Source organism: Neopelma chrysocephalum, unplaced genomic scaffold (genome assembly GCF_003984885.1).
Source record: "Neopelma chrysocephalum unplaced genomic scaffold, ASM398488v2 Primary Assembly neopelma1_94987, whole genome shotgun sequence".
NCBI lineage: Eukaryota > Metazoa > Chordata > Aves > Passeriformes > Pipridae > Neopelma > Neopelma chrysocephalum.
The window spans coordinates 1,949-13,983 of NW_020923689.1; the positions used below are offsets into that span (position 1 = coordinate 1,949).

The window sequence follows — 12,035 nt, forward strand, 5'->3', positions numbered from 1 at the left end:
GACACTCAGCATCAAGATCACTTGGAGAACACCTCTATCACCTCTCCTCTGAACTAAAAAGTACCCATAATTGAATTAAAACAAAAAAATTACAAATTTTGAAGACTTGTTTTGAAATTGCCTGGAAGACAATTAAAGGAAGACAAAGAGATCCTGAGGGATTTCTGGATTTAATGAGCCCCACGGTGTGTTTGCAGCCCAGCCCATGATGCTGAGGTACTGAGAGAAGATTGAAGCAGCTGCTGAAGAAGTCAGAAGCCAAACTGCAAGTCCCTTGAAGCATTGCTGGGCCCCACTGAGGGCAGGCACTGACAAAGCCTCCCCAGGGACTCCTTGGAGCAGCTCCTTGGAGGCCAGGAGTGCAGGCAGACAAAGGCTCTGGGCAGGCCCCTGCAATGCTGAGCAAAGCCTGCCTTGGTTTTGTGGAGCACAAAGGCCAAGGCCTGAGCCCCAGGCCCTGGCCCAGCAGATCCTGTCCCTCCCGGCTGGCTCAGGGCTGTTTGGGGGGCAGTGGGATGGGAGGGGGAGGAACAACCAAGGCCCAAAACTGGGCAACCCCTGCCAGGCTGCTGAGGGAGGGGCGAGGCAGAAACCAAGTGCAGAACCTGCAAGGCAAGTTGCTTGTGGTGGCCTGAGTGGCAGAGGCAGCTGCCAGAGGCAAGGGGACAAAGGCCTGGGTGCCTTTGGGCCTTGCAGCCCTGCCAGAGCCCTTGGCCATCTCTCCTGCAGGCTGTCCTGGCCTGGCCCTGCTGCTGCTCTGGCCTTGCAGGCTGCACACACCCCTCCTGCTTTCCCACCCCCCTCCCAGCAGCATTTCTAGACCCTCCCTGATGTCTCTGCACCAGCTCTGGCTGTTGCCATGTGCACTCGGCCTCATTACCTTGGATCCTGAGCCCCTGTGCCACAGGACATCCCTCCCAGAGCCCAGGCCCTTCTCCTGGGGGTCACTGCAGAGCTGAGCAGATCCAGGGCACCTCCCATTCCTCTGCCAACTCCTGGGCCTGCTCTGGGCCCTGCAGGTCCTTGCCCTGCTCCCAAGGGCTGTCGGGGTGCTTAATGGTCAGGGCTTGGGGTTTAGAGCTCAGGGTGGGGATTAGGCAGAACTTTGGGAGGTTTGTTGTTCTGCTGGCAGTGTCTGGTTCATGATTAGGGGAAGAGGGTTTGGGACTGGGTTAGGATTAAAGCTTGGCTTTTCATACAGGTAATGCAGGTTTGGGAATGGGGCGGGCATTAAAGGACAAATAAGAGTCTGGAGTTCTGGGTTTGGGCTTTTTCTGGCTTGGAATTAGAGCAGTGGATTCCTTTATTTAGAGGTGCAGCACTTTTAGGTAGGATAAAGGCTTACCAGGAGTGTTTGCACAGTCAGTGTTTCAGCACCCTCAGCAATACCTGACCCTGGTTTTACCTCATCAAAATCTTTCCTCTCTCTTGGCCAAGCCCTTCTTTCCTTCACCAGTTATCTTATCCCTTTTGTCCCAGCTCCTCCTAACCTCCTCAGAACTTTCATCAGGATGGGCTCAGCTTTGTGATGATGCTGTGCAACCTCCTGGAATCAAGAAGCCACTGTGAAACTGCAGAACCTCATGGAATTACGGGGTCATTGTGACACTGGGGAAAGCCATGGAATCAAGAGGCCACTGGGACACTCCAGGGCCCCATGGAGCCAAAGGAACCCAGGGACAGTGGGCAACCTCCTGAAATAAAGGGGCCATTGTGACACTGCAGAAACACATGGAATCAAGAGGCCATTGTGGCACTGCAGGGCCTCTTGGAAACAAAGAAACCCTGGGACACTGTGGAATTTCATGGAATCAAGAGGCCATTGAGACACTGGGGAACCTCATGGAAAAAAAAGGAATCCAGGGACACTGTGGGACTTCATGGAATCAAGGGGCAATCGTGACACTACAGGGCCTTATGGATCCAAAAGAACACAGGGAAACTGTGGAATCTCATGGAACCAAGAGACATGCGGGGCCTCCTGGAACAAAAGGAACCCTGAGACCTTTTGGAAGCTCATGGGAAAAAACGTTCATTGTAGCACTGCAGGGCCCCATGGAAACAAAGGAACACGGAGACACTGAAATCTGGTGGAACCAAGGGGCCATTTTGACAGGTGGGGCCTCATGGAAAAAAAGGAACCTTGAGACATTTTGGAACCTCACGGAACCAAGGTGCCATTCTGACCCTGAGGAACCTCATGGACTCAAGGGGCCACTGTGACATTCCAGGGCCTCATGGAACCAAAGGAACCCTGAGACATCTCAGAGCCTTTGGCTGTGCTGCTCCAGCTGGGAGGCAGAGCCAGCTGATGGTGCTCCCTGCCACTGACCATCTCCCACAGATGCTCCTGTGTGGCCATGGAGGGGGCTCAGAGGGGCCCTGCCTTGTTCCAGAGCTGGGACATGGCTTTGGGGGCTGCTCTTGATCAACCTGTGGAAGTTCACTGAGGTCAAGAGAAGTCACTTGCAAGAGTTCTCCCTGTACCTGCTGTGTCCCCTGGGCTTGCAGAGCTCTGTTTGCCACTTCACAGCAAGATTTAGTACTTGATCTCTGGGTGACTCCACCCTGGGCAGGATTCTGCTCCAGGGCTCCATTCACTGTTGACTGGATGGGACGGGCTGTCCCTGCAGATCCTCTGTGCTTTCCTGCACTTCCTGATTTCCTACAGACAAGTCCTCACCTGCCATCAGAGCCCTCACAAGCTGCAGAGCCCCAGGCAGGTGACTTAGAGACCATTTGTCATCTCCATTGGCCATCGGCCACCAACACACAACATCTGAACCAGCCCTCAGTCCCTGCAGTCCCAGTGGGTCCCTGACCTCACTGCACTGTCTCCATGGAGAAACAAGCAAAGCAACAAGACTTTGGAGAGTCTATTCCTTGGACTTCTTCTTGATACCAGTGTTGGGAAAAGACCTCAGCCTTCAGGAAGTGCCTGGAGGGGAACCCCTTTGCTGCTGGAACTGCTGTTGTGGAGCCCAGCCCTGTCCCAGCAGTGCCCAGGGCCTGTCCCTGCCTGTGCTCACAGGCCTGACCCACAGCAGGACAGTGACTGAGCTGCCAGAGCACTCAGGCCTTGGGCACAGACAGGAAAGGAGAGGGTGGGAGTGCAAAGAGAGCAGCTCTGAACAGACCCAGTTCTGGTGCTCCCTGGCAGTGCTGGGACTCTTTTCCCCTCCACATCTGCAAACATGGAAATGCCCTCCAGCTTCACGGGAGGTCTCGGAGGAAGGATCAAGGAAAAAGAATTTATGTCATTTCTTACACTCAGAGATTGTGATTCCTCATGTACAATTTAACACAGGGAGAAGGTTTTACAAAAGTTGCACAAACTTTTATTTTGTTTAAATGCACACAGAGCATGATTCCTGATTTGTATGTTTTGTGGGTCAAAAAAAAGAGGTAGAGTGTGAATTATATATGGGATGAAGAATAAAATTTCAGTGTTAATGACATGAACAGAGAGAAAAAACAGTACAGCCCTCTACCCCTACCACTATCAAAAGCTTTAGAAGGCAGGCTGGGCCCAAAATGTGTTACACAATGAGTGTTCTGGAGAAGAAAAGATTAAGTTTATTGCTTCTGAAAAACATCCAGTTATCCTTTTCTTTATGGCATCCTTGAGCTCCTGGTTCCTGAGGCTGTAGATGAAGGGGTTCAGTGCTGGAGGCACCACTGAGTACAGAACTGACACAATAAGATCTAGGGATGGGGACGAGATGGAGGGGGGCTTCAGGTAGGCAAATGTGGAGGTGCTGAGGAACAGAGAGACCACGGCCAGGTGAGGGAGGCAGGTGGAAAAGGCTTTGTGCCGTCCCTGCTCAGAGGGGATCCTCAGCACAGCCCTGAAGATCTGCACATAAGAGAACACAATGAAAATGAAACAACCAAGTGCTAAACTGGCACTAATCACACTGAGCCCTATTTCCCTGAGGTAACCTGAGTGTGAGCAGGAGAGCTTGAGGATGTGTGGGATTTCACAGAAGAACTGGCCCAGGGCATTGCCCTGGCACAGGGGCAGGGAAAATGTATTGACTGTGTGCAACAGAGCATTGAGAAAGCCAGTGGCCCAGGCAGCTGCTGCCATGTGGGCACAAGCTCTGCTGCCCAGGAGGGTCCCGTAGTGCAGGGGTTTGCAGATGGCAACGTAGCGGTCGTAGCACATGATGGTGAGGAGGGAAAACTCTGTTCCAAGGAAGAAGAACAGCAGAAAGACCTGTGCAGCACATCCCATGTAGGAGATGGTTGTGGTGTCCCAGAGGGAATTGTGCATGGCTTTGGGGACAGTGGTGCAGATGCAGCCCAGGTCTGTGAGGGAGAGGTTGAGCAGGAAGAAGCCCATGGGGGTGTGCAGGTGGTGGTCACAGGCTACGGCGCTGAGGATGAGGCCGTTGGCCAGGAGGGCAGCCAGAGAGATGCCCAGGAAGAGCCAGAAGTGCAGGAGCTGCAGCTCCCGCCTGTCTGTGAATGCCAGGAGGAGGAACTGGGCCATGGAGCTGCTGTTGGACATTTGCTCCTTCCTCAGGGTCTTTTGATCTGTTGAGGAGGAAAAGTCACTCCTGAGTTAGACCAGGCTTCTGCAGCCAAACATTACCTGTCTCACAACCACCCCACTCTCAGGCTTTCTCTCCTCACTCAGACTTCCCTGCAGCTCTCGCTTTTGCTGGCTGAGGGGACCATTGGAAGCAGAAATTTTGGGATGGGCTCCCAACGACTCCTTCTTGCTCTGCTGGGAGAGGAAACTTGGAATGCAGGGTGATCTCAAATTAAATATACTTGTGATACATCAAAGAGCTTCTCAGCTTTACTGTTTGCAATTTGCCCAAATGAAGGACTGAGCTGAGGGAATTCTTTGTATTGGTTCACCCACTTGCATCTGCCACAGTTAGGAGTGGTTGTGGAGGTTTGAAATCCTTGACATTTCTATTGCACTGCAGGTCAAGTCTTGTGGGTTCTGAGGGGCACAGGGACGGTCCCTCAGTGCAGAGAGAAGAGCTGCTCTGCCCATCAGTCCTGTGCTCACCTGCCCTGTGCTCAGCTGCCCTGTGCTGGCAGCTTGGAGCTGGAGGAGCATCACACTCAACTGTTCCCCTCCAGAGAAACTGCACAGAGATCCAGGAATCCATGTCCAAAGAACAGATGGACACACTCCTCACCTTTTCATCTCTCCCCTCCCAGAGTGAGACACTAAATGCTGATTGCAGCTGCCCAGAGCATTTCCATGGATTTAGCACTGAGGAGTTTTCTCCATGGCGATCCTGTGCAGCACAGAGATCCTATGGCAGAGCTGTGCCCTTCTGGAGGGCACCTGCAGCCCTGCAGGACACCCAGGCAAAGAGCTGAATACCCTGAAGGTGCCTGGAGGCCACTTGGGCACTTGGCTCCCACAGACACATCCCCACAGCAGCACCCAAAGGGTTTGTGTCTGGACAGGAATCTGCCCCCCTCCAAACCCCACACTGGCTCAGAAAACCCAATGGTGAGAAAAAGGAGAGCCCAGGCAGCAGGGGATGGCAGTGAAATGCCACAGTGCTGCTGCCAAGGGAGGAGGGACAGAGAGAGACAGCTGGAAATCAGGGCCTTGTCCTTGCCTGGGCTCTGGCTGCTGCAGGGCAATGCACAGCCCAGCCCCCGTGGGCCTGAGGGCACAGGCTCTGCTTCGGCTGGGAAAGGAGCCCAGGCAGGAGCTGCTCAGGGAAGGGGTCTGTGCCACAGGGACAGCAGGGAGGGGCCCACATCCCCCTGCCCAGCACTTGTGGCAGCAGCTGCCTCTCCCTGCCTGCCTGTCTCTGGGTGAGGAGCTGTTCCTGCCAGCAGCCCCTCCCTGTGCCCAGCTCAGCTCCCTGCCAGTGCTGCCAGAGCCATCCCCAGCCCAGTGCCCAGGGGCAGCTCTGCCTGGGCAGGGGCTGCAGAGCAGATCCCAGACAGCCTGCGGTGGCTGGGAAGGGGGAGGTGTTCTGGGGGGATGTGCTTCCTGAGAAGGGCCCCTGAAAATTGCAGGAGGTGGAGCTGAAGCTGTGAGGAGCCCTGACCCTGCAGCTGAAGGGCCCTGCCCAGCCCTGCCCTGCCATGAAGGGTCACTCCTTCCCCCCACCCCTTCTCCCTGCAGGGCTGTGACAGCTCCTTGGCCGGGCTGAGAGCTGCCCCTGGCAGGCAGCAGAGTCCCTGCCCCAGCACACAGAGCCCTGGGGGCAGGACCCTGCTCTGCACCACAGCCCTGGGCACCCCTGGCTGCACCCCCACCTTCCCAGCCCACAGCCAGCCCTGGCACAGGGAACCTTCTTGCCCTGGGCCTCTGAAGGGGAAGCAGCAAGTCCTGCTCTGCAGCAGCTTCTCCTGCTGCACCCCAGCAAATCCAGCAGAGCCATCCTGACAGCTCCTGCCACTGCTGGCATTTGGCAGCTGGGACAGGCACTTGCAGGAACTCCCCTGCACTGCTCTGCAGCCAGAGCCTGAGCGTGGCAAAGGACTGGCAAGGTTCCTCCCCTGAGCAGCTCTGCCCTGTCCTCCCACCCCAGGATCCCTTCAACCTCCTGCTCCCTTCTCCTCTCTGCCCTTGCTGCCTGCAGCTCCTGCCCTGCTCTGCCATGTGGCCACTTCCTCTGCACTGCAGCAACTGGGAGAGTCCTGCTGAAAGATCTTAGAAGCTGTGGGATGGGCCAGCTTTAGGAGATGCCTCCAGGAAGGCAAGTTGAACTTTCCTACAGCCAGAGAATTCTTCCTTCAAATCCTGGGAAGGTTTCTCGTGTAGTGAGAGCTCAGTCACCTCCCAGCCCAGGCTGCCTCTCATCTCTCTGCCTTCTCTCCTGTGCCCTGGGTGCTGCAGGCAGTGCCCTCAGCCCTGCTGGGCTGTGCAGAGGAGCTGCTCCTGGGCAGAGCTGTCTCTTTGAAGCTCTTCTTGCTTGCCAGGAGCTCCCTGTGTGCCAGGAGCCCGGCCCAGCTCAGCAGCACAGCAACAGCCCCAGGCAGCCCTTGCTCTGCCCCTCTGGGCTCCCTCCAGCTGTCCCTGGGGCTCCAGGGGAACCTGCTGGCACACAGCCGAAGGAAATCATGATGTTCCTTCTCTCAGCTGGGCACAGACACTTCTTTCAGCACTGTCATTTCTCCAAACAGACACAGAGTTAAGTCCAAGAGGCCCCTTTTCATGTCCCATCATTAGACAGGAAACCCAGACAGTGCCCAGGAGGGATCTCCTTCACCTGCACTGAGGGAAGGGACTCAGCTGAGTCAACAGAGGTGTCTCCTTGTGGCTCTGCAGAGCTGGGGCCACAAGGACACTCAGCTCCCTCCACAACCCCCATGGGCTGGGATTCCTCCTGCCCCACTTCAGTGGGCCCAAAACAGGCCCCTGCAGGTGACTCCTTGTCCCAACTCCCATGGGAATGAAGGAAGACCAAAGCCAGGAGTGACCTGCTGGGACACAAAGCCCTGGTTCCTTCTGAGGGGCCAGAGGTGACCAAGATTCCTGCTGGGAACTGCAGGCTCCAATGGAGCAGTTCCTCGGGACAGGGCAGCAGCTGTGGGATCTTCTTGGAGGCTGCTGGGACATTGCTTTGGCCAACTTCAGTGGCACAAGGGGCCCACAGGTACGACAGGGGAACCTGTCACTGTTCCTTCTGTCCAGGGCAGCCCATAGAGGTGTTCAGGTGACCAAATGGAGTCAGGTGGCACAGGGAGAGAGGTCTCTCTCCTGTTCTTTATCAGGGTATTTTCTACGTGTCCTCAGAGTACAATGGCAGTTGTCTCCTGGACATCCCTTCATTGCTGAATCTCATTCAGGGCAGCTGAGCCTGGATTGAACAGCCAAAGAGGGGCCTGTAGTGCCAGGGGAGGTGCCAGGGCTCTGCAGCACAAGTGCAGCAGCTGCCATGGACAGCACAGGGCCTGTGCAGGAAGCCCGTCCCCATTCCCAGCAGTTGTGGGACAGGCACCACCCAGGGCTTCTCAGACACATTGGGTGCCTTTGGGGCAGGGAGTGAATCCCAGCCCTGCAGGGACACAAAGGCTGTCCCTTCTCTGCCCAGCCAAGGCCGGGCCAGGCACGAGTCCAAAGCACATCAGCCCAGGCTGTCCACACTTGTTTCCTCCCTCTGCTGGCTCTGCTCTCCCCCAGCATTTCAGCAGCATGTGCTGATCTCCTCAGGGATCAGGCCTGTGATTTTCCCCCTGGGCCTGAGTCCCAGCACGTCCACCCCCAAGGCCATTGTCAGCAAAGCCTCTGCACAGCCCAGCTCTCGGGGCTTTCAGAGCAGCTTTCCCCACTGCAAGTCTGTTCTTACCCCAGGTGCCCCCGCTGAGGGGCTGCAGCCAGACAGGCCCCAATGCCCTGCGTGTGGGGCACAGGCAGGAGGAGCTGCAGCCCCAAGTCACTCTTCCTTCCTCTTGGAGGCAAAAACAGCCCAGGCCTGCTGAGACAGTTCCCAGGTTTTGGTGCTGTGATAGGTTGGGAGAGAAGGCCAAGAAGATACAGGAGAGAAAGAGCAGGAGAGAGGTGTCTTCAGTGGGAAGAAGCTTCTTGGACCTGTGCAGCTGCTCTAGGGGATGAACAAATTGGGGGAACGTTTCTGGGTGAGGGTCAGAGGAGAGAGTGGTTTGGGTGACATTGTGGAGTGAGACAAAGAACCCATCCAAGTTGGCTTTGATAACCCTGGAATTCACTGGAAAGGCACCAGGACAGGATGCAAAGAATCCCAGAGGTTTGTGCAGGGTCCTGGTCAAGACAGCCCTTGGGACACAGGCCTTTAGAGCACAGCTGGCAGGTTGGTGGACAACAGGGAGGCTCATCTGCATCTGCTTCTGTCCAAGAGGAACCAAGAGGTTGCCATAGAAACTGACCGTAGCGATGGGAATGTATGGTGGTTGCCATGGTAACTGACTGTAGCAACAGGAATGTATGATGTTTGCCATGGTAACTGACCATAGAAATGAGAATGTGTGATGGTTGCCATGGTAACTGGCCATAGCAATGGGAATGTATGATGGTTGCCATGGTAACCGACTATAGCAATAAGAATGTATGGTTATGTCCATGCTAACTGAACATAGCAACGGGATTTTATAATGGTTTCCATGGTAACTGACTATAGCAATGGAAATGTATGGTGGATGTGATAGTAACTGACTGTGGCAATGAGAATGCATGCTATTTGCTACAGTAACTGGTTGCCAACAGGACTTTATGATGGTTGCCATAGTAACTGACTATAGCAGTGGGAAGTATGATGGTTGCCATGGTAACTGACTGTAACAATAGGAATGTATGGTGGTTGCCATAGTAACCGGCCATAGTGATAGAAATGTATGATTGTTGCCATGTTAGCTGACTATAGCAATGGGAATGTGTGATGGTTACCATGGTAACTGACTATAGCAATGGGAATGTGTGATGGTTGTCATGGTAACTGACCGTAGCAGTGGGAAGTATAATAGTTGCCATGGTAACTGACCGTCACAATATGAATCTATGATGGTTGCCATAGTAACTGACTGTAAAAACAGGAATGTATTTTGGTTGCTATGGTAACCAACTGTACCAGTAGGAAGTGTGATGGTTACCATGGTAACCAACCATAGCAAGGAGAATGTATGATGGTTGCCATGGTAACTGACTGTAGAAATGAGAAGGTATGCTGGTTGCCATGGTAACCGACCATAGGAAGGAGAATGTATGATGGTTGCCATGGTAACCGACCATAGTCACGGGAATGTATGATGGTTGCCATGGTAACTGACTGTAGCAACAGAATGTATGATGGTTGCCATGGTAACTGACCAAAGCAACGCTAGTCTATGATGCTTACCGTGGTAACCGGCCATAGTAATGGGAATGTATGCTGGTTGCCTTGGTAACTGACCATTGCAGTGGGAATTATGCTGTTTGCCACAGTATCTGACTGTAGCAATGGGAACGTATTATGGTTGCCATGGTAACTGACCGTTGCAACATGACTATATGATGGTTGCCATGGTAACTGCTTTAGCAATGGGAATGTATGCTGGTTGCCATGGTAACCGACCGTAGCAATGGGAATGTATGATGGTTGCCATGGTATCCGACTGTACCAGTGGGAAATATGATAGCTGCCATGTTAAATGCCCATAGCAACGGGAATATATGCTGGTTACCATATTAACTGACCATAGCAGTGGGAATTATGATGGTTGCCCTGGTAACTGACAGTAGCAATGGGAATGTATTATGGTTTCCATGGTAACCGACTGTTGCAATGGGAATGTATGATGGTTGCCATGTGTACCAAGGTGAATTTATGCTGATACTTTTGGTCTGTGTTTGGCCCAGACAACTGGAATAGTTTTGTTCTTTCCCTGCCAAGTTTTGAGAAAACAAGCACTGATAAACGGGTACCTCGTCCTTGGAGAGAGAACTTCTTGTAGAAACTGTTTTATTGGTGTTCTGTGATTGGCTAATTGTCCTCCAAGGTTGCTTGAGGGAGAGACTGAGGAGGAGGAGGATGAAGGACGCCCCCAGACTCATTTGGAAAAGACCCCCCTAATACAGATAGTATTAGATAATATAATATAGATAGAAGACAACCTGGATGCATCCTCGATCCAAGCATTGGCACCTCATTGACTATGTTTTGGTGCAACAGAGAAATGTTCGCGATGTTCGTCATACCCGAGTGATGCCTAGTGCAGAATGTCAAACAGATCATCGCCTTGTGCGTTGTAAACTTAACAGGCTGTGAGGATCAGTGCCAGGGCATGGCCTGGGAAGTGTCTTGAGCATCCTCCTGTTTAACATGACCAGCTTTTTCATCCCCTTTTCTCTCTCTTTCCTCATACCCATTACTTCACAAAATACCGTGATCCCACCATTTCCCTTCCTTTGATTCTTCCCTAGAGATCCCACCACAAGTCTTGCCCAGTCCCCAAATGTGCTTTCTTGTTGCCCATCATAAGTATCAGACCCCAAACAGAATCCCCCATCTTTCAACTGGCAAGGTCATCCTGGGAGGCTCTGCCATTGAGCCATTTGGTGAGACTTTCACACAGAGATGTTGGAACTTTATTTGAATTGATTTTTTACCTTTTGGGTTTTCAGTGGCTTCTCCAAAAACATGGTAATTCATGTCCTAGCAATAAAAATTCTTTGGAGAAGGAGTTTGGGACTCAAATAATCACAGAATGGTTTGGCTGGAAGGGACATAAAAACTCACGTGGTCCAAGTTTTCACTAGTTTACGCTGCTCTAAGTTCCTGACCTTGGAAAAATTCAGGGATGGGACATCCTCTTCTGTTGCAGTTCTTGCAAAATTGGTAAGTATTTCTTCATTTTATCCAATATAAAGCTCCCCTATTTCAGTTCAAAGCCATTGCCCCGTTTTCTGCCACTACAGACCTTGGTAAAACGTATCCCTGTGACTATCTTAGACCATGTTTTCAACGGCAGACACCTTGGAGAGTGCTCAGAGATGTCCCAGGAAGGGGTTTGGAGGTCTCAGACATATGACCACTCTACAGGGGCAAAAGAGTTGTTGGTTCAGTGGTGTGCAGACAGAGGACAGTAGAGAAGAACCCTGGGAGTGCTTGAAGATTTGCTTCAGAGACGGGTGGATGCTTTTCTCATAGCAGAAAAACAGCACGGGAAAGAAAGAATTAATGCCAAGTGCAGATGGGGAGGTCCAGACTGGCATGAGGAGAAAAGAATTTCACTCCAAGGGCAGTGCTGTGGTGGAATACATCACCCAGGAGGAGTCTGGATGAACCCAAGGCTTTGTGTGTGCAGGAAGAGCCAGGGAGGACACAGAGATGTCAGTGCAGGAAGGTGCCAGCCAGGTGGGGCAGCCGGGGGGATGACAACAGCCTGCAGGGAAAGGGGCAGGGCATGGACACCGTAGGACAGCCTGGGCTGGAGAGGAGACAGGGAGGGGGAGAAGCTGAAAGGCCCTGCCAGAGCCACCTTCTGCAGGCCTTTGGCCATGGCTGCTGTCTGTGGCCCTGATGCCAGGAGGAGACAAGTGGCCCTTGCAGCCCTGGGGCCTCATGGCCTCCTTGTCCCTGCTCAGCAGC

The 12,035-nt window shown here is 53.2% G+C and overlaps 1 protein-coding gene across 1 annotated transcript; it reads right to left on the reverse strand.

Moving 5' to 3' along the window:
• Nucleotides 1–3,511: 3,511 nt before the first annotated feature.
• Nucleotides 3,512–4,513, reverse strand: LOC113980697 (olfactory receptor 14C36-like). Its single transcript, XM_027707901.1, has one exon. It carries the CDS (start codon nucleotides 4,511–4,513, stop codon nucleotides 3,512–3,514), a length of 1,002 nt encoding a protein of 333 aa, XP_027563702.1.
• Nucleotides 4,514–12,035: the final 7,522 nt, after the last annotated feature.

Coding starts and splice junctions, on each gene's coding strand:
- LOC113980697 (XM_027707901.1), bottom strand. CDS start 4,513: ATGTCCAACAGCAGCTCCATGGCCCAGTTCCTCCTCCTGGCATTCACA.